The sequence below is a fragment of the Lampetra fluviatilis genome, chromosome 28 (assembly GCF_964198595.1).
Source record: "Lampetra fluviatilis chromosome 28, kcLamFluv1.1, whole genome shotgun sequence".
Classification (NCBI taxonomy): Eukaryota; Metazoa; Chordata; class Hyperoartia; order Petromyzontiformes; family Petromyzontidae; genus Lampetra; species Lampetra fluviatilis.
In genome coordinates, this window is record NC_136302.1 from 6,914,814 (window position 1) to 6,941,748 (window position 26,935).

Genomic DNA, 26,935 nt, shown 5'->3' on the forward strand with positions numbered 1-26,935 from the left:
ATTATTAATGACAGGAGGGGGGGGGGGGTCATGTGGAGGAGCCCACCTGTTCATGATAATTAATTAGGGGGTCTAGTCGCCGTGGAGTGACGTCACGCACGTTACACACAAACGTTATTGGCTCATTATATTAGTATTGCTCGTCTCATCCATGTGCAGCACAAGCTGTACACTACGGGATACTGTGTGTGTTGTCTAGCAGCAGCATAAACTCTTATAAAATAATAATTATCGTCATCAATTTAGCAGCATAAATATAGCACTGCGAATAGCTTAATGAATAGAATAAATGTACACTTTATATTAAGATCTACAAACTTCCAGAGGTGTGGACTCGAGTCATGTGACTTGGACTCGAGTCAGACTCGAGTCATGAATTTGATGACTTGCGACTCGACTTGGACTTGCATAACAATGACTTTGTCCCACCTATGAGATGTGGACTCGAGTCATGTGACTTGGACTCGAGTCAGACTCGAGTCATGAATTTGATGACTTGCGACTCGACTTGGACTTGCATAACAATGACTTTGTCCCACCTCTGCAAACTTCTCTGTGGTCCATTGATTACTTTAAAGTAATCCATCACTAAGCCATTTAATTTTGAGTGTTTAAAGGGCAAATTAATTACACATTTAAAATGTACATTTTAGATTTATATAAGCTGCCCTGAATGTCAGAACATTTTATCTGAGAAAACAAAATAGTTTCAATCCTACACAAAGACCTCGCGATTAGACTTTTGTATAAACAGTGGGGAGCAAAACAGTGTGGCCACAATGTGACGGTATTTTTTTGGTTCCCTGATCCTCATCAGTAATACATTTTCTTTTTCAAATGGTGCTATTTTTTTGTTGCTGTAAAACTCAATCAATACGATTTTCATGCAAGAAAATTAATTATATTAAGGACATTATAAAAAAAAAACAGGACCAAATCTGCAAGTTATGCTCTCACCACGGTGATATTTGTCACTAACGTGATGTTCAAAATGCAATAATTCAAATATTATCGCAGTATTCCCTTTTTATTACACGCTTTCATATAACTCACTGTCTGTTGTTGTATCCTCAAATCTTGGAACTCAATTTTAACCCACTTCCCAATGTGGTTTTGACTGCAAACTTGGTATACTTATGTTATACTGATGACAGTACTATATTCTATCATAAAAATATATATTTTTAAACAATCTTTTAAATATGTTATGTTTCTGCTTAGGTCTAATTGTCCACGGTATAAACTGGCGTTGGCTGTAATTGACCACGGTCCCTTACGCTATGGCAAGCTTTGGGGCCACTTCCTGGAGTCGTGGAGTTCTTCCATTACTAGTACATCCCATAAACGCGTGTTTTAAAGAAGTTTTTTTTAAAAACATTACTTATTATCTGTTTGTTAGCAGGTGATATCGATTTGGAACGCTATTTAAATATGTATCTCTCCTATTAACTTTTCACAAATTTGTAATTGTATTAACAGCATGATTTAACTAAACACTTTACTATAAAACGTAGAGTTATCGATGTGTTTTGATAATCCTTTGCATGAGTAAGTGGACGATGGTCATAGAAGCGGTATTATCTGTTAATGGGTGATAGCTAAACTGTGAGAGGGTCAGTCGTAATGTGGTTATTTGAGTAGTTTGTACATGAATGATTAAATTTGGATTAACCTTTGTTTAGTGAAGCTTGTCCAAAAATATATATATTTTGTCGAATCTCAGCTCGTAGGTGTGAGCAAACGATGTTCCTTTTATCTATATCCTCTTTGTTTCTTGCCTTGATCCAAAAAAGGTGACCCCACGGAAACTTCTGTGGCCCATATCCTACAGGGCACTGAATAGGCTGCTTCATGGTGAAGGCCCAATTCTGATTGGGCAGGGGATAGGCGGATAATGATATAAAAAGGGGCCTTTTGGAGTGTTGAGCACCAGACTGGTTTGGTCCTGCCCAAGAAGCAGAAATACAGTTGCTCAGAGGTGATCTACGGCTGCAATCAATTCTCAAGAAGGTGCAATGGCTCGTGTCCTGTTAATCGCTGCTGTCGTGCTTGCAAGTGGTAAGTTACATATTTCCATCTCCGTATAGTGTTTTCTATCTTTCGAGAACATCAAAATCTCTCATGGAGTTTCCCATCTAACTTCTCCCATTTTCTCACCAACTGATCCATCCACCTCCTCTGTCTTTCAATTTTCCCCTTGCAGAAGCACCTTTATCATATGTTCCAGTTGACCCTCTTAGGCTATCTCCCAAATAATCTTCTGCCCTTTTTGTAAGACTAAACAATTGTTTTTATCGGGTAGGGCCCACTGAGATATATAGTTTTTTTCAGAAGTGACCTGGCCAAAAATGATAGCTCAAGGAAGTGGCTTATTACGTGGACATTTATAGCAGCCAAATACTCTAAACGAATATTTCTGGACGTGGAGCGAAAAACCGGAGGAGCCGCAGAAAAATCCACATTACCTTAGGGAGAGAGACACACTCCAAATATACAGGCGTCCAGGTAAAACCCACCACCTCCTTAATACCAATCGAGCGAGTTAACATCTCGCTACCATGGCACCCCAGTTTCAAATACCACTTTGTTCCGTCCAATTATTCTCTTAAACTCTTGTTCACATTTGCTATATTTAATGATTGTGTTTCCAAGGTATTTAAATATGCGCACCTGCTCCAAGTTCCTCATGCAAGTATGCTTTGATAGCAGGGGCTTTTTCTTAATCTCTTGTTTTTGCCTTCATTATTACAAATGTTGATATTCAGACCACGATTTCTGAATAAATTATACATTCTATCCATCAGTTCTTGGCGATAAGCTGATATAATTCACAGAATGTTAAATCAGGGCATAATACGTCAGTCATACCATCACCAATCACTACTACCAGCAGTATTACAACTATACAACCCCGAATAAAATACACAAACTAAATATATACCGCATTCACTTAAATTTATGCTCAAATTGCTTACTACTTGCAGTACATTATATTTAAATTGAGTATAACATGCATTTGAAAACATCGCTGCTCCAGTTATTGTACACAACCATGTGTTTGTATTGTGTTTTGCAGTGTTGCTTGCCAGAGGACAGGAAATTGAGCATAAGAGAGAAAAACGAGCCATCTGGAACTTTGCTTGGATGATCTGGAAAGTCGTGGGAATAAATCCGGCAGAGTACAGCGGCTACGGCTGTAACTGTTTATCGACCGGTCATGGAAAACCAGTCGATGATGTGGACAGGTGATGTGCATTGTGCATTTTCCCATCAGCATAACAGTTCCGTTATACTCCCTTTCCATCCTTTTCTTCGGTTGCCGAACGAATACGTTACGAGGTCGCACTCATTACACACCAATTGCTTTCCACAAAATAATCACAAAACCTCGCTGACCTCGTCAAGGAGCATAACACAGCGTGAGAACTCCAGTCATCCTTGCAGTGGCTAGTCATCGAACAAAGACGGTCACTGCATTATGTGCTTTCAGATGCGCTTCTGGGGCCGTTTGGAATGCTCTTCCTTCAGATATTTAGGAAGCTACTGACACTGTGCACTTTGAAATCTAGATTGAAAACGAATTTCTTTCTTACTGCTTTATGTGTTTAATTTGTTGTCCTTCCCCCGCACCTCTGATTAGCATCGTACGGTTATATACGGTGCGAAAGACGTCCAACACATATACATGCTTAACACGGATCCAGCTAATGCAGTCAATATCCATTCGTAATTCTGGCTGTGTCTACAAACAGGTGCTGTCAAGCTCACACCAAATGCTACGAGCAAGTCTACAACATGAATTGCTCACCGGATTGGGACCCGTATTATTTTTCCATCATAGGAAAAGCCATACGCTGCAGTGAGTGACGCGGACGCATTTGTCATTACACGCATGCAACACGCATGCAACATGCCGCATTACAACGTCAATAACAGTGGCCATTGCTATCGTTTCCATTAGCACGTACGCATACCTATCAATCCTTTACCTTATTACAGACCAATTCAGACCTTATTGGTTACCCATGCCTTTATAAATCTCAACGTTCATCCTACAAAGTCCCATCACAAGGGAGAAACACAAACAAATAGACAAAATATGATTTATTTAAACTAAATTTCCTTGTACAAGAATGCGGGTATGGGTTGACAGGTGTGTGCGTATGCGTTTGTTTCTCTTTGGCATCTTTCAACGTGGCTATGGCGAAGGGTTACTGACATCAATGGTGCCCATTAACTTATCTTTGTTCTCTTGACACGTCAGCCCGTGGCGGACCGCCGTGCGACGTCCTCACGTGCCGCTGCGACAAGGCTGCCGTGGAGTGCTTCGCTCGCAGCCACTTCATCCGACGCTACCGGAACTTCAACCGAAAGAGATATTGCAAAAAAGAAGACGACTAGGCACACCGGTCATGTTTAATGCAACTGCATTCACATATGAACAGTGACGTTCCCATGCAATATACGAGTTTACCCGAGACCAAAAGGATAATGTAAAAAACATACATCTACAACAAATAATTGGACAATTTGACTTCTGAATCAAGATGGAAATCTGGACAAAATTTTCAAACGATAATTATTTACATGCTGTGTTGATAAAAGATACATCCTGGCTGTTTTCCTCGTTCGTGTGTTAAGTAACTAGTGGGTAATAACAAACTAAAAATGGGCTGTTGAAAACTATCTTGATCATATGTGACTGCAAAGGTGTAATTCTTTTGGTGATATACTCTAGTAATCCAGTTGTCAAACAAATTGTGTGGTGATACCGCATTGGACAGTGGTGCAAAAAAGCACAATTAGCAAAAAACGCCTTCGTCAATAACACTGACTTTTAAAAGTTTAGGCAATGTCTTTGGGCAATGGCCGTTCTGCAGAGAACACGTGCCATTTCTCAAACCATTGCCTATCACAGTACATTACTGTATACACTTTATTAAGGCAGTTTTATTGTCAACCGTGTTCAGTTACCTTCTGGTGACGGTAAAACATACTTGCTGATTTCTTTTTCTTCCATGTCTCAATTTCAAATTTACAGCATTGTACATTTGGAAACGATGTTATTGACGGTGTGGGCTTAATGGTTGTGCTGTGAATGTCAAATACAATAAAGAGTTCTCAGCAAATGCTCGTGCGTTTAACTTGGGTGAAAGTGAGTTGTGCAATGCATTTGAAGACCCTACAAATGATAACTGCGCAGAAGAGTCACACTAAAAAATATCACACGGTAAAAACCCGCTCGATTGGAATCATCAACATCAGCCACAATCAATTCACTGCTGGGTGAAGGCCTTCACATGCTAAATCCATCTCTCATGATTCTGCGATGTAATAAGTACCTGCACATTACCTGATTTCATAATTTTGTTTCCCAAGTGGATTTCCAGCTCAGACACTTTGTGCTCCTTGGGCTGCCATTCCATTGTTATTATTTATTTTAGTTCAACTTTGATTCACGATATGTTGTGCATTAGCGATGATGAAATCGAGAAGGTGTTCTGTTCGTACTCAGTGATTCAGAGCACCTCCTACTCCTTCACCTGCCCAGGTGAATATTAGGAAGCCACTGGGAGAAAGGCACTCTTAAATCTGGATTTAAAAATCATTTCTTTAGAACTGCTTTATGTGAAAGAATTTCAACATACACATACGTTGAAAAATCTCATTCCATCATCGCTTACAATTTAACTCCACAGTACCATGGCCAACATTCGTTTGAGAGCTTGTATACCTTACAGAGTATTCCAATTATGATATAGTGATTATTAAGGTCAGGAGTGGTAAAGATACTTCAGCCTGTTTGGTTTATGCTGATTACAACTGATAACAACCTCTTTATAAGACAGTTCGTTAGTAGTTATGCTCATATAGGATTTTGAAAAGTCGATAAAAGGTTACATAACGTAAGCAATTAAAACTTATTCTGCTTTTCCATCACATCTTGATTGATTTGCTTAGAATTTCCGTGACCGATAATACACCCATTCCATACAGTCACTCTGCATAGTATCCATGGGTATTACTAAGAGGCTGTAAGAGGTGATGGCTCACACTGGCGTTCCACTGGCACATCTGAGCTGCACCAGCACAAGGTTCCACACTAGAGGTGGCTTTCCACTGGCTATTTCATCCAGAAGCAAACCGTGAAACTCTGACCTCGCAACACTTCTCAATGTGGCTCGGGGGGGGGGGGGGGGGGGGTTAGCCAGGCAAGGTTAATACATTTGCGATGATTATTATTTTTAAAATCATCCATTGCATGTGATGTCAGTTGCACGGCTGTGGTTCTGCAGTGGAAAAAAAAAACAAGCTGATGCCTCTTGAGTCACACCAGGCTGGCCCGATATTGCCCAGGATGGCTGTTGTGCAGTGGAGAAGAGCTATCAGTGGTCCAACAGAGGCATTAGCTCTCTGAGCAACAATGCCGATGAGCTGAAGACGGTGACGAGGACTCCGGCAGCACAACGGTTCCACTCCCAAACAACAGCCGCCAACCTTCGCTCGGGGTCCCCCTTTTATCCACCTAGCATGGCCCCCCTCCAGCTTCGCCACGCTCCCTTCTAGAACTCACTAGAAGATTCCCGGGCTTTACTACACATCTCCTCTATCACCATTGCCTCGCGTTCCCTCTGCCCCCCTTGCCTCACATTATTTTTTCCCCGTCTCATGACCTCCTGCTGGCAGACAGGGCTACTACACCTGCAGATCTCTCTCTGTGCCAGCAACCTGTGCTATGTGACACATTCCCTATCACTACACATGTTAGAAATGTAGATTATGACAAACTTGAAAGTTTGTCAAAATGTCCATTAGATTACGTATTCACATTTTCCTGAAATCAAAAATGTGTCAACAAAAAGGATGAGCAACTACGGTGTTCATGGCAATTCCATGAAGCAAGAAAATATACACTGGGCCTTATTCTGTTTTTGACAAACAGACATGGCAATCACTGTACTTAAGGTTGGTGTATGAAATGTACTTTAATCATCCTTGCAGCTCTCAAATGTGGAAAGAAATGTTAGACAATGTTTTGGACAACATGCGGTACAAGGTGGAAACACATTAGAGAACTATGCAGCACATTACTAAGTAATCCAATGCAGTATTATTTTACCAGCCTTGTTATTGAGTTGAATATATACATATGTCTCGGCCTCATTGTGTGCTGCATTGCACCACTATCTGAGTAGTTAACCTCGCATTCAATAAACTTTCAGAGCCAGGGTGAACATCCAACTCCGACGTATTTAATGAAAAGAATGAGGTAAAACTGATGGAAAAAAACAACACAAAACACAGCATCTGTTAATACTTGCAATATCGATACAATAAAGGAACAGAAGGAGCATCATAACATTGTCTTAGATAACATGAAAGTCAACAATAGGTCATGGATGGACCAGGCACCTACATTAGCAATGAATAGCTATACAATAGAATAAGCTACTGTGCACTCACCATACTGTAGCCTAAATGTACAGTGCTGCACATAACACAGAACTGTGGATGAGATACTTCTTCATCCTTGCTCTCAAGATCGCATTAAAGTTACATGGGTATAAGTCTGCCTCGACTTATCCAACTACAAGTAACATTCACAATAATGCAAGTGTCAGGCTTCGTTGTTAACTAGGCCTCATATTTATAATAACAAATTAACAGCATTATAAAGGCATTTACAGCATTATAACATCAATCCTAACATTATAACATCGTTCCCAGTATTATAAGAACATAAACGACCTTACAGACAATGCTTCTTAAAGTCCCACAATGAACAGATGCACCTGTCTTCACCGAGACGCTATTTGTGCCTCCATTTTGAACTCTGTGTAATGGCTGACACCCTGCCACATGGCTTAGAGAATCTTAAATCGCAACTTTCTGGTCACGTGACCAAACTCAACACCATATCAGGAAATTCCTGTGTACGCATACCCCCATACCTGCCATGAGGCAGAACAAAATATAGTGCGTGAATAAATTAATCTTAGTGACATACTTCAAATATTGATTCTGAAATTAGAAGAGTAGTTTGTACATGTGGATGATCATTACTTTAAGGCGAGCTTATTTTTCCAACATCACATCACCAGTGCCTCTTAACATCGGTGGTCATCTCTGGGTTGTTTTGACATAGACTAAAGAACTAAATCAAACCAAGAACTACAGTGTCAAAGAACTTCTACGTTGAACAGTGGCCGCCCTTACCCATTGACATGTCACTGCCAATAACAACCACAAATTGTGCTTGTGCAGCGAAAACGATGCAAACGTTACAAACATTTTCACAAATTCCTGCTTTGTTCAAAGGTGTTTTCAAAAAATTCCATCATGCATCGCCACAGTAAGGCCTCTTCATCCATTTGGCTGGATCTGGACAAGTCGATCGAGTGGAGGTGTTGCAGTCCGTGTTTTGAGGATGGGCAGGGTGGGTTGGCAGGTGGGCGTATGCTGAGGGAGGGGCTACGATTGGGGATGGGAGGTGAATAAACAAGGAGGTTTTTCAGAGTGTCTGGTAATCCAAACTTGGTCGGTCCAGCCTCTTGTTGTTGGTACCCCCATCTTGTCAGAGGTCATCTGCAGGTGGCATCGGTTCTCAAGTGGAGTTAATGATGGCCCGCGTGTTGTTAACTGCCGCTGTTGCGTTGATTGCAGGTGGTATATCGTCTCACTGTATGATAATGGAACAAAATAAACTCTCTTAAAAGTTATTTATATACTGCGTATGAATTTAAATGCTTGCAGATGAAAAAAATAAATTTGACCTTTACTGTACACAGCATTATTTTAATTGCAACTTAGAATTTCTGCATTTGGGAATAACGTTTAAGGAAAGTGGCATGCCAACTCAATTCACTCATTGATAATAGGGATACGAGGGATGTGGATTGATTCTACTGTAGTTCAGTAAATATAGCAAACTTTATACATCCTTTTGAAGTGAGGATTATAAGTTGACGCTGAGGAGGGGGGAGGAGGCGCCTCGCCCCCCATGTGGAGTGACGTCACCCGCTAATTATTAATGAGGGGGGGGGGGGTCCATTTGGTGGACGTCTTGATGATACGTGACTTTACCGAAAGACCCAAAGAAGATGTCACCTGTTATTGGTTAATAATGAGTAGGGCTGTTCGATGTGGAGTGACGTCACATGCTCATGATTATTAATGAGGGGGGTGCTCCATGTGGAGTGACGTCACACGCTCATGAATATTAACGAGGGGGGTGCCCCATGCGGAGTGACGTCACCCAGTCATGATTATTAATGACAGGAGGGGGGGGGTCCATGTGGAGGAGCCCACCTGTTCATGATTATTAATGAGGGGGGCTGGTCGCCGTGGAGTGACGTCACGCACGTTGCACACAAACATTATTGGCTCATTATATTAGTATATTCTTAGGTTTTTGTCGGTAAAGTCACGTAGATAAAACATTAAAATTAATAAAAGTAAAATAAAATAAAAATCACAACGTTTCGGAGGCAACACAAGCTTCCGTCTTCAGGTGGAACCGTCACAGCCACGACAGCTGTATCAAGTAAATGAGAGATTACAGGAGCTACCACTCCGTTTATATAATGGTTGGAGAAGGGGGGGGGGGGTAAGGGCCAAATACAGCACACTTTTTATTAATATGGTAAGGTGAGGCTTAAGAGGGTGAGCCTTTGTTATGGAGAGTTACGGTTTGTGACTCAACCTGTGACAAGGAGACAACCACTAAACATGGTAAACCTGTAATAGTTGTCTGTCAAATAAGATTGGCAAATAAGTGTAGTTAAATATTTTTTGCATGGTTAATCACATCTTTCCAATGATTACTCAGTTTGTAACCGTCATCACGGTTGAAATTATGTCTGTGTTTGTATATTTGTATGGCTTCGTGTACAAACCTTTGATGGTAGCAAGGAGGTTTGCAGAGAACCTTAGTCTCGGAAAAGACAATTTCATGAGAGCCCACCGAGTTGTAGCAATGATCGGCAACGGCCGAAGAATCAGTTCTGCCGTGTTTCAGATCTGACTTGTGCGGACACGATCAGACACATGACGTTTCGTTTCTCCAATGTAGCAATCACCACAAATGCAACTCAATTTGTAGACTCCAGGATACTGTAAGTCAGGAACGACATCCTTCACAGATGGAATCAAATCACGGATTTTATGCACTGTACTGAATCGGACTTGGATCTTATGTTTGTTTAGAATTTTGGAGATCTTTTTGGTCACGCCTGCTATGTATGGTAACGTGATAGTTTTGGTCGGAGTTTCAAATCTAGAATATATTAGTATAGCTCGTCTCATCCATGTGCAGCACAAGCTGTACACGACGGGATACTGTGTGTTGTCTAGCAGAATAAATTCTTATAAAATAATAATAATTATCGTCATCAATTCAGCAGCATAAATATAGCACTGCAAATAGCTTAATGAATAGAATAAATGTACACTTTATATTAAGAACTACAAACTTCTCTGTGGTCCATTGGTTCCTTTAAATTAATCCATCACTAAGCCATTTTATTTTGAGTGCTTAAAGGGAAAATTAATTACACATTTAAAATGGACATTTTAGATTTATATAAGCTGCCCTGAATGTCAGAACATTTTATCTGAGAAAACAAAATAGTTTCAATCCTACACAAAGACCTCGCGATTAGACTTTTGTATTAACAGTGGGGAGCAAAACAGTGTGGCCACAATGTGACGGTATTTTTTTGGTTCCCTGATCCTCATCATTAATACATTTTCTTTTTCAAATGGTGCTATTTTTTTGTTGCTGTAAAATTCAATCAATACGATTTTCATGCAAGAAAATTAATTATATTAAGGATATTATAAAAAAAACAGGACCAAATCTGCAAGTTATGCTCTCACCACGGTGATATTTGTCACTAACGTGGTGTTCAAAATGCAATATATTCAAATATTATCGCAGTATTCAATTTTTATTACACGCTTTCATATAACTCACTGTCTGTTGTTGTATCCTCAAATCTTGGAACTCATTTTTACCCACTTCCCAATGTGGTTTTGACTGCAAACTTGGTATACTTATGTCATACTGATGACAGTACTATATTCTATCATAAAAATATATATTTTTAAACAATCTTTTAAATATGTTATGTTTCGGCTTAGGTCTAATTGTCCACGGTATAAACTGGCGTTGGCTGTAATTGACCACGGTCCCCTACGCTATGGCAAGCTTTGGGGCCACTTCCTGGAGTCGTGGAGTTCTTCCATTACTAGTACATTCCATAAACGCGTGTTTAAAAGAAGTTTTTTTAAAAAACATTACTTATTATCTGTTTGTTAGCAGGTGATATCGATTTGGAACGCTATTTAAATATGTATCTCTCCTATTAACTTTTCACAAATTTGTAATTGTATTAACAGCATGATTTAACTAAACACTTTACTATAAAACGTAGAGTTATCGATGTGTTTTGATAATCCTTTGCATGAGTAAGTGGACGATGGTCATAGAAGCGGTATTATCTGTTAATGGGTGATAGCTAAACTGTGAGAGGGTCAGTCGTAATGTGGTTATTTGAGTAGTTTGTACATGAATGATTAAATTTGGATTAACCTTTGTTTAGTGAAGCTTGTCCAAAAATATATATATTTTGTCGAATCTCAGCTCGTAGGTGTGAGCAAACGATGTTCCTTTTATCTATATCCTCTTTGTTTCTTGCCTTGATCCAAAAAAGGTGACCCCACGGAAACTTCTGTGGCCCATATCCTACAGGGCACTGAATAGGCTGCTTCATGGTGAAGGCCCAATTCTGAATGGGCAGGGGATAGGCAGATAATGATATAAAAAGGGGCCTTTTAGAGTGTTGAGCACCAGACTGGTTTGGTCCTGCCCAAGAAGCAGAAATACAGGTGCTCAGAGGTGATCTACGGCTGCAATCAATTCTCAAGAAGGTGCAATGGCTCGTGTCCTGTTAATCGCTGCTGTCGTGCTTGCAAGTGGTAAGTTACATATTTCCATCTCCGTATAGTGTTTTCTATCTTTCGAGAACATCAAAATCTCTCATGGAGTTTCCCATCTAACTTCTCCCATTTTCTCACCAACTGATCCATCCACCTCCTCTGTCTTTCAATTTTCCCCTTGCAGAAGCACCTTTATCATATGTTCCAGTTGACCCTCTTAGGCTATCTCCCAAATAATCTTCTGCCCTTTTTGTAAGACTAAACAATTGTTTTTATCGGGTAGGGCCCACTGAGCTATATAGTTTTTTTCAGAAGTGACCTGGCCAAAAATGATAGCTCAAGGAAGTGGCTTATTACGTGGACATTTATAGCAGCCAAATACTCTAAACGAATATTTCTAGACGTGGAGCGAAAAACCGGAGGAGCCGGAGAAAAATCCACATTACCTTAGGGAGAGAGACACACTCCAAATATACAGGCGTCCAGGTAAAACCCACCACCTGTTTAATACCAATCGAGCGAGTTAACATCTCGCTACCATGGCACCCCAGTTTCAAATACCACTTTGTTCCGTCCAATTATTCTCTTAAACTCTTGTTCACATTTGCTATATTTAATTATTGTCTTTCCAAGGTATTTAAATATGCGCACCTGCTCCAAGTTCCTCATGCAAGTATACTTTGATAGCAGGGGCTTTTTATTTATCTCTTGTTTTTGCCTTCATTATTACAAATGTTGATATTCAGACCACGATTTCTGAATAAATTATACATTCTATCCATCAGTTCTTGGCGATAAGCTGATATAATTCACAGAATGTTAAATCAGGGCATAATACGTCAGTCATACCATCACCAATCACTACTACCAGCAGTATTACAACTATACAACCCCGAATAAAATACACAAACTAAATATATACCGCATTCACTTAAATTTATGCTCAAATTGCTTACTACTTGCAGTACATTATATTTAAATTGAGTATAACATGCATTTGAAAACATCGCTGCTCCAGTTATTGTACACAACCATGTGTTTGTATTGTGTTTTGCAGTGTTGCTTGCCAGAGGACAGAAAATTGAGCATAAGAGAGAAAAACGAGCCATCTGGAACTTTGCTTGGATGATCTGGAAAGTCGTGGGAATAAATCCGGCAGAGTACAGCGGCTACGGCTGTAACTGTTTATCGACAGGTCATGGAAAACCAGTCGATGATGTGGACAGGTGATGTGCATTGTGCATTTTCCCATCAGCATAACAGTTCCGTTATACTCCCTTTCCATCCTTTTCTTCGGTTGCCGAACGAATACGTTACGAGGTCGCACTCATTACACACCAATTGCTTTCCACAAAATAATCACAAAACCTCGCTGACCTCGTCAAGGAGCATAACACAGCGTGAGAACTCCAGGCATCCTTGCAGTGGCTAGTCATCGAACAAAGACGGTCACTGCATTATGTGCTTTCAGATGCGCTTCTGGGGCCGTTTGGAATGCTCTTCCTTCAGATATTTAGGAAGCTACTGACACTGTGCACTTTGAAATCTAGATTGAAAACGAATTTCTTTCTTACTGCTTTATGTGTTTAATTTGTTGTCCTTCCCCCGCACCTCTGATTAGCATCGTACGGTTATATACGGTGCGAAAGACGTCCAACACATATACATGCTTAACACGGATCCAGCTAATGCAGTCAATATCCTTTCGTAATTCTGGCTGTGTCTACAAACAGGTGCTGTCAAGCTCACACCAAATGCTACGAGCAAGTCTACAACATGAATTGCTCACCGGATTGGGACCCGTATTATTTTTCCATCATAGGAAAAGCCATACGCTGCAGTGAGTGACGCGGACGCATTTGTCATTACACGCATGCAACACGCATGCAACATGCCGCATTACGTCAATAACAGTGGCCATTGCTATCGTATCCATTAGCACGTACGCATACCTATCAACCCTTTACCTTATTACAGACCAATTCAGACCTTATTGGTTACCCATGCCTTTATAAATCTCAACGTTCATCCTACAAAGTCCCATCACAAGGGAGAAACACAAACAAATAGACAAAATATGATTTATTTAAACTAAATTTCCTTGTACAAGAATGCGGGTAAACCGTATGGGTTGACAGGTGTGTGCGTATGCGTTTGTTTCTCTTTGGCATTTTTCAACGTGGCTATGGCGAAGGGTTACTGACATCAATGGTGCCCATTAACTTATCTTTGTTCTCTTGACACGTCAGCCCGTGGCGGACCGCCGTGCGACGTCCTCACGTGCCGCTGCGACAAGGCTGCCGTGGAGTGCTTCGCTCGCAGCCACTTCAACCGACGCTACCGGAACTTCAACCGAAAGAGATATTGCAAAAAAGAAGACGACTAGGCACACCGGTCATGTTTAATGCAACTGCATTCACATATGAACAGTGACGTTCCCATGCAATATACGAGTTTACCCGAGACCAAAAGGATAATGTAAAAAACATACATCTACAACAAATAATTGGACAATTTGACTTCTGAATCAAGATTGAAATCTGGACAAAATTTTCAAACGATAATTATTTACATGCTGTGTTGATAAAAGATACATCCTGGCTGTTTTCCTCGTTCGTGTGTTAAGTAACTAGTGGGTAATAACAAACAAAAAATGGGCTGTTGAAAACTATCTTGATCATATGTGACTGCAAAGGTGTAATTCTTTTGGTGATATACTCTAGTAATCCAGTTGTCAAACAATGTGTGGTGATACCGCATTGGACAGTGGTGCAAAAAAGCACAATTAGCAAAAAACGCCTTCGTCAATAACACTGACTTTTAAAAAGTTTAGGCAATGTCTTTGGGCAATGGCCGTTCTTCAGAGAACACGTGCCATTTCCCAAACCATTGCCTATCACAGTACATTACTGTATACACTTTATTAAGGCCGTTTTATTGTCTACCGTGTTCAGTTACCTTCTGGTGACGGTAAAATATACTTGCTGATTTCTTTTTTTTCCATGTCTCATTTTCAAATTTACAGCATTGTACATTTGGAAACGATGTTATTGACGGTGTGGGCTTAATGTTTGTGCTGTGAATGTCAAATACAATAAAGAGTTCTCAGCAAATGCTCGTGCGTATAACTTGGGTGAAAGTGAGTTGTGCAATGCATTTGAAGACCCTACAATTGATAACTGTGCGCAGGAGAGTCCCACTTAAAAAAATCACACAGTAAAAACCCGCTCGATTGGCATCGTCACCATCAGCCACAATCTATTCACTGCTGGGTGAAGGCCTCCACATGACAAATCCATCTCTCATGATTCTGCGATGTAATAAGTACCTGCACATTACCTGATTTCATAGTTTTTGTCTCCCGGGCTGCCATTCCATTGTTATTCTTTCCTTTACTTCAACTTTGATTCACGACATGTTGTGCATAGTGATTGTGAAATCGAGAATGTGTTCTGTTCGTACTCAGTGATTCAGAGCACCTCCTACTCCTTCACCTGCCCAGGTGAATATTAGGAAGCCACTGGGATATATGCACTCTTAAATCTGGATTTAAAAATCATTTCTTTAGAACTGCTTCATGTGAAAGAATTTCAACGTACATACACATACATATTCGATTGAGAGATTGTATACCCTACAGAGTATTCCAATTATGATAGTGATTATTAAGGTCAGGAGTAGAAAAAATATTTCAGCCTGTTTGGTTATTGCTGATTACAACTGATGACAACATTTTTAGAAGACAGTTAGTTACTAGTTATGCTTATATAGGATTTTGAAAAGTTGATCAAAGGTTACATAACATAAGCAATTAAAAGTGTTATTCTGCTTTTCCATCACATCTTGATTGATTTGCTTAGAATTTCCGTGACCAATAATACACCCATTCCATACAGTCACTATGCATAGTATCTATGGGTATTACTAAGAGGCTGTAAGAGGTGATGGCTCACACTGGCGTTCCACTGGCACATCTGAGCTGCACCAGCACAATGTTCCACACTCGAGGTGGCTTTCCACTGGCTATTCCATCCAGAAGCAAACCGTGAAACTCTGACCTCGCAATACTTCTCAATGTGGATCGGGGGGGGGGGGGGGGGGTTTAGCAAGGCAAGGTTAATACATTTGCGGTGATTATTTTTCAAATCATCCATTGCATGTGGTGTCAGTGGCATGGCTGTGGTTCTGCAGTGGGAAAAAAAACAAGCTGATGCCTCTTGAGTCACACTAGGCTGGCCCGATATTGCCCAGGATGGCTGTTGTGCAGTGGAGAAGAGCTATCAGTGGTCCAACAGAGGCATTAGATCTCTGAGCAACAATGCCGATGAGGTGAAGACGGTGACGAGGACTCCGGCAGCATGACGGTTCCACTCCCAACCAACAGCCACCAACCTTCGCTTGGGGTCCCCCTTTTATCCACCTAGCGTGGCCCCCCTCCGGCTTCGCCACGCTGCCTTCTAGAACTCACTAGAAGGTTCCCGGGCTTTACCACACGTCTCCTCTATCACCATTGCCTCGCGTTCCCTGTGTCCCCCTTGCCTCACATCACTTTTTCCCCGTCTCATGACCTCCTGCTGGCAAACAGGGCTACTACACCTGCAGATCCCCCTCTGTGCCGATAACCTGCGCTATGTGCCATAGTGACACATTCCCTGTCACTACACATGTTAGAAATGTAGATTATGACAAACTTGAAAGTTTGTCAAAATATCCATTAGATTACGTATTCACATTTTCCTGAAATAAAAAACGTGTCAACATAAAGGATGAGCAACTACGGTCTTCATGGCAATTCCATGAAGCGAGAAAATATACACTGGGCCTTATTCTGTTTTTCACAAAAAACATGGCAATCACTGTGCTTAAGGTTGGTGTATGAAATGTACTTTAATCATCCTTGCAGCTCTCAAATGTGGAGAGAAATGTTAGACAATGTTTTGGACAACATGTGGTACAACGTGGAAATACATCAGAGAACTATGCAGCACAACTAAGTAATCCAATGCAGTATTATTTTACCAGCCTTGTTATTGAGTTGAATATATACATATGTCTCGGCCTAGCTGTGCGCTGCATTGCACCACTATCTGAGTAGTTAACCTCGCATTCAATACACTTACAGAGCCAGGGTGAACATCCAACTCCGACGTATTTAATGAAAAGAACGAGGTAAAACTGAAGGAAAAAAACAACACAAAACACAGCATCTGTTAATACTTGCAATATCGATACAATAAAGGAACAAAAGAAGCATCATAACATTGTCTTAGATAACATAAAACTCAACAATAGGTCATGGATGGACCAGGCACCTACATTAGCAAGGAATAGCTATACAATAAAATAAACTACTGTGTTAAATAAGGTCACATCGTGTACTCACCATACTATAGCCTAAATGTACAGCGCTGCACATAACACTGAACTGTGCATGAGATACTTCTTCATCCTTGCTCTCAAGATCACATTAAAGTTACATGGGTACAAGGCGACTTATCCAACTACAAGTAACATTCACAATAATGCAAGTGGCAGGCGTCGTTGTTAACTAGGCCTCATATTTATAATAACAATTTAACAGCATTATAAAGGCATCTACAGCATTATAACGGCAATGCTAACATTAAAACAACATAAACGAACTTACAGAAAATGCATCTTAAAGTCCCACAATGAACAGATGCACCTATCTTCACCTAGCCGCTATTTGTGCCTCCATTTTGTACTCTGTGTAATGGCTGACACCCTGCCACATGGCTTAAAGAATCTTAAATCGTAACTTCCTGGTCACGTGACCAAATTTAACACCATATCAGGAAATTCATGTGTACACACCCCCCCATACCTGCCGTGAGGCAGAACAACATATATTGCGTAAATAAATTAATCTTAGTGACATACTTGAAATATTGATTCTGAACTTAGAAGAGTAGTTTGTACATGTGGATGATCATCACTTTAAGGCGAGTTTGCATTTCCCATCATTATTTCACCAGTGCCTCATAGCATCGGTGGTCATCTCTGGGTTGTTTTGACATAGACCAAAGAACTGAATCAAACCAAGAACCACAGTGTCAAAGAACTTCCACGTTGAACATTGGCCGCCCTCACACATTGACATGGCACTGCCAATAACAACAACAAATTGTGCTTGTGCGGCGAAAGCGATGCAAACGTTACAAACTTCATCGACATTTTCATAAATGCCTGCTTTTTCAGAAGGGTCGGTCACGCATCGCCACAGTAACACCTCTTCATCCATTTGGCTGGATCTGGAAAAGTCGATGCAGTGGAGGTGTTGCTGTCCGTGCTTCGAGGATGGGCAGGATGGGACAGCCGTTGGGCGTATGCTGAGGGAGTGTCACGATTGGGGATGGGAGCTGAATAAACAAGGTTTCTCAGAGCGTCAGGTAAACCAATCTTGGTCGGTCAAGCCTCTTGATGTTGGTACCTCCCCCCGCAGCCATCTTGTCAGCGGTCATCTGCAGGTGGCATCGGTTCTCAAGTGGAGGCAATGATGGCCCGCGTGTTGTTGACTGCAGCTGTTGCGTTGATTGCAGGTGGTATATCGTCTGACTGTATTATAACACTGCGTAACATTTTTTATATCTTTTTGTTCCTGTGTTGTGTTATCTCCTAATTGCTTATGCCACAAAAGTACAGAACATGGCTATTATTCCCCACAAACTTTGCTTTTGTGACCAGGACATTGATATTTTGAAATTTACCTATTTTCCAGAACATTCCAAATTGATTCAGTACTGAGTAAACTTGGAGTATCTTCTAGAACATTCTACAACTTTCCAGTAATATAAATAGTAGTATAAATACAGGGGACTTAAGCCCACCAGTTCCAGCTGCCTAAGTGGATACATATCTGCATTTGTCTGAGATGGTATCAAGAGGCTGCAAGCATCCGACAGATGCATTTTGCTATGTCTGCGGCCAATTTTTCAAGACAATTGTTAGATTTTTTTAAAGTGTGACTCTTCTGCGCGCAGTTATCATTTGTCGGGCCTTCAAATGCATTGCACAACTCACTTTCATCCAAGTTATACGCACCATCATTTGCTGAGAACTGTTTATTGTATTTTTATATTCACAGCACAACCATTAAGCAAACACCGTCAATGACATTTCCAAAAGTACAATGCTGTAAATTTGAAATTGAGACATGGAAAAAAAAAATCAGCAAGTATGTTTTACCGTCACCAAAAGGTAAATGAACACGGTTGACAATAAACCTGCCTTAATAAAGTCTATGCTGTAATGTACTGTGATAGGCAATGGTTTGGGAAATGGCACGTGTTCTCTGAAGAACGGCCATTGCCCAAAGACAATGCCTAATATTTTCTAAAGGCAGTGTTTTTGACGAAGGCGTTTTGTTTTTTTGCTAATTGTGCTTTTTTGCACCACTGCCAAATGCAGTATCACCACACGATGTGTTTGACAACTCGATTACTATAGTATATCACCAAAAGAATCACACCTTTACAGTCACATATGACAAGATAGTTTTAAACAGCCCATTTTTTTGCGTGTGAATACCAACTAGAGTTACTGAACACACGAATGAGGAAAACTGCCCGGACGTATATTTTATCAACACAGCATGTAAATAATCATGGTTTGAAAATTTGTTCAGATTGAAATCTTGATTCAGAACTCAAATTAATTGTCCAAATTATGTCGTTACAATGTATAAATGATTTGCAGTTGTATGTTTTTTTTCATGTTATCATGTTGATCTCGGGTAAACTCGTATATTATATGGGAACGTCACTGTTCGTATGTGAATGCGGTTGGATTAAATGTGACCATTGTGCCTAGTCGTCTTCCTTTTTGCAATATCTCTTTCGGTTGAAGTTCCGGTAGCGTCGGTTGAAGTGGCTGCGAGCGAAGCACTCCACGGCAGCCTTGTCGCAGAGGCACGTGTGGACGTCGCACGGCGGTCCGCCACGGGCTGACGTGTCAAGAGAACAAAGAGAAGTTAATGGGCACCATTGATGTCGGTAATCCTCCGCCATAGCCACGTTGAATGATGCCAAAGAGAACAAACGCGTACGCACACACCTGTCAACCCATACGGTTTACCCACATTCTTGTACAGGGAAATTGAGTTTAAAAAAATAATGTTTTGTCTATTTGTTTGTGTTTCTCCCTCGTGATGGGACTTTGTAGGATGAATGTTGAGATTTATAAGGACACGGGTAACCAATAGTCTGAATTGGTCTGTAGTAAGGTAGGGCACTGATAAAGGGTTGACAGGTATGCGAACGTGCCAATGGATACCATAGCAATGGCCACTGTTATCGACGTTGTAATGCGGCATGTAGCATGCGTGTGGCATGCGTGTAAAGACAAATGCGTCCGCGTCACTCACTGCAGCGTATGGCTTTTCCTCTGAGGGAGAAATAATACGGGTCCCAATGCGGTGAGCAACTCATTTTGTAGACTTGCTCGTAGCATTTGGTGTGAGCTTGACAGCACCTGTGTGTCGACACACAGCCAGAATTGCAAATGGATATTGACTGCATTAGCTGGATGGCTGTTAAGTATGTATGTGTGTTGGACGTCTTTCGCACCGTACATAACCGAACGATGCTAATCAGAAGTGCGGGGGAAGGACAACAAACTTAACACACACTGCAGTTCGAAAGAAATTATTTTCAATCTAGATTTCAAAGTGCACAGCGCCAGTAGCTTCATTAAGATCTGAAGGAAGAGCGTTCCGGTCGGACGCAGAAGCGCATCTGAAAGCGCATAATGCAGTGGCCGTCTTTGTTGTGATGGCTAGCCACTGCAAGGATGGCCGGAGTTCGCATGCTGTTTTATGCTCCTTGACAAGATCAGCGAGGTATTGTGGTTCTTTTGTGGCAAGCACTTGATGTGTAATGAGTGCGACCACGTAACGTATTCGTTCGGCAACCGAAGAAAATGATGGAAAGGGAGTATAACGGAACTGTTATGCTCATGGGAAAATGCACAATGCACATCACCTGTCCACATCATCGACTGGTTTTCCATGACCGGTCGATAAACAGTTACAGCCGTAGCCGCTGTACTCTGCCGGATTTATTCCCACGACTTTCCAGATCATCCAAGCAAAGTTCCAGATGGCTCGTTTTTCTCTCTTATGCTCAATTTCCTGTCCTCTGGCAAGCAACACTGCAAAACACAATACAAACACATGGTTGTGTACAATAACTGGAGCAGCGATCTTTTCAAATGCATGTTATACTCAATTTAAATATAATGTACTGCAAGTAGTAAGCAATTTGAGCATAAATTTAAGTGAATGCGGTATATATTTAGTTTGTGTATTTTATTCGGGGTTGTATAGTTGTAATACTGCTGGTAGTAGTGATTGGTGATGGTATGACTGACGTATTATGCCCTGATTTAACATTCTGTGAATTATATCAGCTTATCGCCAAGAAGTGATGGATATAATGTATAATTTAATCAGAAAGCGTGGTCTGAATATCAACATTTATGATAATGAAGGCAAAAGCAAGAGATAAATAAAAAGCCCCTGCTATCAAAGTATACTTGCATGAGGAACTTGGAGCAGGTGCGCATATTTAAATACCTTGGAAGCACAATCATTGAAGATAGCAAATGTGAACAAGAGTTTAAGATAATAATTGGATGGAACAAACTGGTTTTTGAAACTGGGGTGCCATGGTAGCGAGATGTTAACTCGCTCGATTGGTATTAAGGAGGTGGTGGGTTTTACCTCGACGCCTGTATATTTGGAGTGTGTCTCTCTCCCTAAGGTAATCTGGGTTTTTCTCCGGCTCCTCCGGTTTGTCGCTCCACATCTAGAAATATTCGTTTAGAGTATTTGGCTGCTATAAATGTCCACATGATAAGCCACTTCGTTGAGCTATCATTTTTGGCCAGGTCACTTCTGAAAAATAAATATATAGCTCAGTGGGCCCTACCCGATAAAAACAATTGTTTAGTCTTACAAAGAAGGGCAGAAGATTATTTGGGAGATAGCCTAAGAGGGTCAGCTGGTACATATGACAAAGGTGCTTCTGCAAGGAGAAAATGGAAAGACAAAGGAGGTGGATGGATAAGTTGGTGGAAATATGTATATTACCGCTTGCAAGCACGACAGCAGCGATTAACAGGACACGAGCCATTGCGCCTTCTTTAGAATTGATTGCAGCCGTAGATCACCTCTGAGCACCTGTATTTCTCCTTCTTGGACAGGACCAAACCAGTCTGGTGCTCAACACTCCAAAAGTCCCCTTTTTATATCATTATCTGCCTATCCCCTGTCCAATCAAAATTGGGCCTTCACCATGAAGCAGCCTATTATGTGCCCTGTAGGATTTGGGCCACAGAAGTTTCCGTGGGGTCACCTTTTTTGGATCCAGACAAGAAACAAAGAGGATATAGATGAAAGGAACATCGTTTGCTCACACCTACGAGCTGACCTGATATTCGACGAAATATCTTTTTTTGGACGAGCTTCACTAATCAAAGGTTAATCCAAATTGAATCATTCATGTACAAACTACTCAAATAACCACATTACGACTGACCCTCTCACAGTTTAGCTATCACCCATTAACAGATAATACCGCTTTTATGACCATCGTCCACTTACTCATGCAAAGGATTATCAAAACACATCGATAACTCTACGTTTTATAGTAAAGTGTTAAGTGAAATCATGCTGTTAATACAATTACAAATTTGTGAAAAGTGTATATGAGAGATACATATTTAAATATGGTTCCAAATCGATATCACCTGCTAACAAACAGATAATAAGTAATATAAAAAAAAATTAAACAAGCTTTTATGAAATGTACTAGTAATGGAAGAACTCCACGACTCCAGGAAGTGGCCCCGAAGCTTGCCATAGCGTAAGGGACCATGGTCAATTACAGCCAATGTCAGTTTACCGTGGACAATTAGACCTAAGCCGAAACATAACATATTAAAAAGATTGTTTTGATATAATATAGAACTGTCATCAGTATGACATAAGTATACCAAGTTTGCAGTCAAAACCACATTGGGAAGTGGGTTAAAATTGAGTTACAAGATTTGAGGATACAACAACAGACAGTGAGTTATATGAAACCGTGTAATAAAAAGGGAATACTGCGATAATATTTTAATTATTGCATTTTGAACACCACGTTAGTGACAAATATCACCGTGGTGAGAACATATCTTGCAGATTTGGTCCTGTTTTGTTTTATAATGTCCTTAATATCATTCATTTTCTTGCATGAAAATCAGATTAAGTGAGTTTTACAGCAACAAAAAATAGCAGCATTTGAAAAAGAAAATGTATTACTGATGAGGATCAGGGAACCAAAAAAATACCGTCACATTGTGGCCACACTGTTTTGCTCCCCACTGTTTATACAAAAGTCTAATCGCGAGGTCTTTGTGTAGGATTGAAACTATTTTGTTTTCTTAGATAAAATGTTCTGACATTCAGGGCAGCTTATATAAATCTAAAATGTACATTTTAAATGTGTAATTAATTTGCCCTTTAAACACTCAAAATTAAATGGCAAGGCAAGGTTAATACATTTGCGGTGATTATTTTTCAAATCATCCATTGCATGTGGTGTCAGTGGCATGGCTGTGGTTCTGCAGTGGGAAAAAAAACAAGCTGATGCCTCTTGAGTCACACTAGGCTGGCCCGATATTGCCCAGGATGGCTGTTGTGCAGTGGAGAAGAGCTATCAGTGGTCCAACAGAGGCATTAGATCTCTGAGCAACAATGCCGATGAGGTGAAGACGGTGACGAGGACTCCGGCAGCATGACGGTTCCACTCCCAACCAACAGCCACCAACCTTCGCTTGGGGTCCCCCTTTTATCCACCTAGCGTGGCCCCCCTCCGGCTTCGCCACGCTGCCTTCTAGAACTCACTAGAAGGTTCCCGGGCTTTACCACACGTCTCCTCTATCACCATTGCCTCGCGTTCCCTGTGTCCCCCTTGCCTCACATCACTTTTTCCCCGTCTCATGACCTCCTGCTGGCAAACAGGGCTACTACACCTGCAGATCCCCCTCTGTGCCGATAACCTGCGCTATGTGCCATAGTGACACATTCCCTGTCACTACACATGTTAGAAATGTAGATTATGACAAACTTGAAAGTTTGTCAATATATCCATTAGATTACGTATTCACATTTTCCTGAAATAAAAAACGTGTCAACATAAAGGATGAGCAACTACGGTCTTCATGGCAATTCCATGAAGCGAGAAAATATACACTGGGCCTTATTCTGTTTTTCACAAAAAACATGGCAATCACTGTGCTTAAGGTTGGTGTATGAAATGTACTTTAATCATCCTTGCAGCTCTCAAATGTGGAGAGAAATGTTAGACAATGTTTTGGACAACATGTGGTACAACGTGGAAATACATCAGAGAACTATGCAGCACAACTAAGTAATCCAATGCAGTATTATTTTACCAGCCTTGTTATTGAGTTGAATATATACATATGTCTCGGCCTAGCTGTGCGCTGCATTGCACCACTATCTGAGTAGTTAACCTCGCATTCAATACACTTACAGAGCCAGGGTGAACATCCAACTCCGACGTATTTAATGAAAAGAACGAGGTAAAACTGAAGGAAAAAAACAACACAAAACACAGCATCTGTTAATACTTGCAATATCGATACAATAAAGGAACAAAAGAAGCATCATAACATTGTCTTAGATAACATGAAACTCAACAATAGGTCATGGATGGACCAGGCACCTACATTAGCAAGGAATAGCTATACAATAAAATAAGCTACTGTGTTAAATAAGGTCACATCGTGTACTCACCATACTATAGCCTAAATGTACAGCGCTGCACATAACACTGAACTGTGCATGAGATACTTCTTCATCCTTGCTCTCAAGATCACATTAAAGTTACATGGGTACAAGGCGACTTATCCAACTACAAGTAACATTCACAATAATGCAAGTGGCAGGCGTCGTTGTTAACTAGGCCTCATATTTATAATAACAATTTAACAGCATTATAAAGGCATCTACAGCATTATAACGGCAATGCTAACATTAAAACAACATAAACGAACTTACAGAAAATGCATCTTAAAGTCCCACAATGAACAGATGCACCTATCTTCACCTAGCCGCTATTTGTGCCTCCATTTTGTACTCTGTGTAATGGCTGACACCCTGCCACATGGCTTAAAGAATCTTAAATCGTAACTTCCTGGTCACGTGACCAAATTTAACACCATATCAGGAAATTCATGTGTACACCCCCCCCCATACCTGCCGTGAGGCAGAACAACATATATTGCGTAAATAAATTAATCTTAGTGACATACTTGAAATATTGATTCTGAACTTAGAAGAGTAGTTTGTACATGTGGATGATCATCACTTTAAGGCGAGTTTGCATTTCCCATCATTATTTCACCAGTGCCTCATAGCATCGGTGGTCATCTCTGGGTTGTTTTGACATAGACCAAAGAACTGAATCAAACCAAGAACCACAGTGTCAAAGAACTTCCACGTTGAACATTGGCCGCCCTCACACATTGACATGGCACTGCCAATAACAACAACAAATTGTGCTTGTGCGGCGAAAGCGATGCAAACGTTACAAACTTCATCGACATTTTCATAAATGCCTGCTTTTTCAGAAGGGTCGGTCACGCATCGCCACAGTAACACCTCTTCATCCATTTGGCTGGATCTGGAAAAGTCGATGCAGTGGAGGTGTTGCTGTCCGTGCTTCGAGGATGGGCAGGATGGGACAGCCGTTGGGCGTATGCTGAGGGAGTGTCACGATTGGGGATGGGAGCTGAATAAACAAGGTTTCTCAGAGCGTCAGGTAAACCAATCTTGGTCGGTCAAGCCTCTTGATGTTGGTACCTCCCCCCGCAGCCATCTTGTCAGCGGTCATCTGCAGGTGGCATCGGTTCTCAAGTGGAGGCAATGATGGCCCGCGTGTTGTTGACTGCAGCTGTTGCGTTGATTGCAGGTGGTATATCGTCTGACTGTATTATAACACTGCGTAACATTTTTTATATCTTTTTGTTCCTGTGTTGTGTTATCTCCTAATTGCTTATGCCACAAAAGTACAGAACATGGCTATTATTCCCCACAAACTTTGCTTTTGTGACCAGGACATTGATATTTTGAAATTTACCTATTTTCCAGAACATTCCAAATTGATTCAGTACTGAGTAAACTTGGAGTATCTTCTAGAACATTCTACAACTTTCCAGTAATATAAATAGTAGTATAAATACAGGGGACTTAAGCCCACCAGTTCCAGCTGCCTAAGTGGATACATATCTGCATTTGTCTGAGATGGTATCAAGAGGCTGCAAGCATCCGACAGATGCATTTTGCTATGTCTGCGGCCAATTTTTCAAGACAATTGTTAGATTTTTTAAAGTGTGACTCTTCTGCGCGCAGTTATCATTTGTCGGGCCTTCAAATGCATTGCACAACTCACTTTCATCCAAGTTATACGCACCATCATTTGCTGAGAACTGTTTATTGTATTTTTATATTCACAGCACAACCATTAAGCAAACACCGTCAATGACATTTCCAAAAGTACAATGCTGTAAATTTGAAATTGAGACATGGAAAAAAAAAATCAGCAAGTATGTTTTACCGTCACCAAAAGGTAAATGAACACGGTTGACAATAAACCTGCCTTAATAAAGTCTATGCTGTAATGTACTGTGATAGGCAATGGTTTGGGAAATGGCACGTGTTCTCTGAAGAACGGCCATTGCCCAAAGACAATGCCTAATATTTTCTAAAGGCAGTGTTTTTGACGAAGGCGTTTTGTTTTTTTGCTAATTGTGCTTTTTTGCACCACTGCCAAATGCAGTATCACCACACGATGTGTTTGACAACTCGATTACTATAGTATATCACCAAAAGAATCACACCTTTACAGTCACATATGACAAGATAGTTTTAAACAGCCCATTTTTTTGCGTGTGAATACCAACTAGA

The 26,935-nt window shown here is 40.8% G+C and overlaps 3 protein-coding genes across 3 annotated transcripts; 2 read left to right on the forward strand and 1 right to left on the reverse strand.

Annotated features, from left to right (window-relative positions):
- The first annotated feature begins 2,015 nt into the window (after window positions 1-2,015).
- On the forward strand, window positions 2,016-4,401 carry LOC144942851 (phospholipase A2 A2-actitoxin-Cgg2a-like). The gene is made up of 4 exons (XM_078869856.1): window positions 2,016-2,058; window positions 3,077-3,245; window positions 3,753-3,859; window positions 4,265-4,401. Exons 1-4 carry the CDS (start codon window positions 2,016-2,018, stop codon window positions 4,399-4,401), a joined length of 456 nt encoding a protein of 151 aa, XP_078725982.1.
- A 7,535-nt stretch (window positions 4,402-11,936) lies between these two features.
- On the forward strand, window positions 11,937-14,326 carry LOC144942852 (phospholipase A2 A2-actitoxin-Cgg2a-like). Its single transcript, XM_078869857.1, has 4 exons — window positions 11,937-11,979; window positions 12,998-13,166; window positions 13,674-13,780; window positions 14,190-14,326. Exons 1-4 carry the CDS (start codon window positions 11,937-11,939, stop codon window positions 14,324-14,326), a joined length of 456 nt encoding a protein of 151 aa, XP_078725983.1.
- A 5,440-nt stretch (window positions 14,327-19,766) lies between these two features.
- Window positions 19,767-22,091, reverse strand: LOC144942853 (phospholipase A2 A2-actitoxin-Cgg2a-like). Its single transcript, XM_078869858.1, has 4 exons — window positions 22,049-22,091; window positions 20,940-21,108; window positions 20,324-20,430; window positions 19,767-19,903 (listed from the first exon to the last, which is right to left on the reverse strand). Exons 1-4 carry the CDS (start codon window positions 22,089-22,091, stop codon window positions 19,767-19,769), a joined length of 456 nt encoding a protein of 151 aa, XP_078725984.1.
- Between the last annotated feature and the right edge of the window lie 4,844 nt (window positions 22,092-26,935).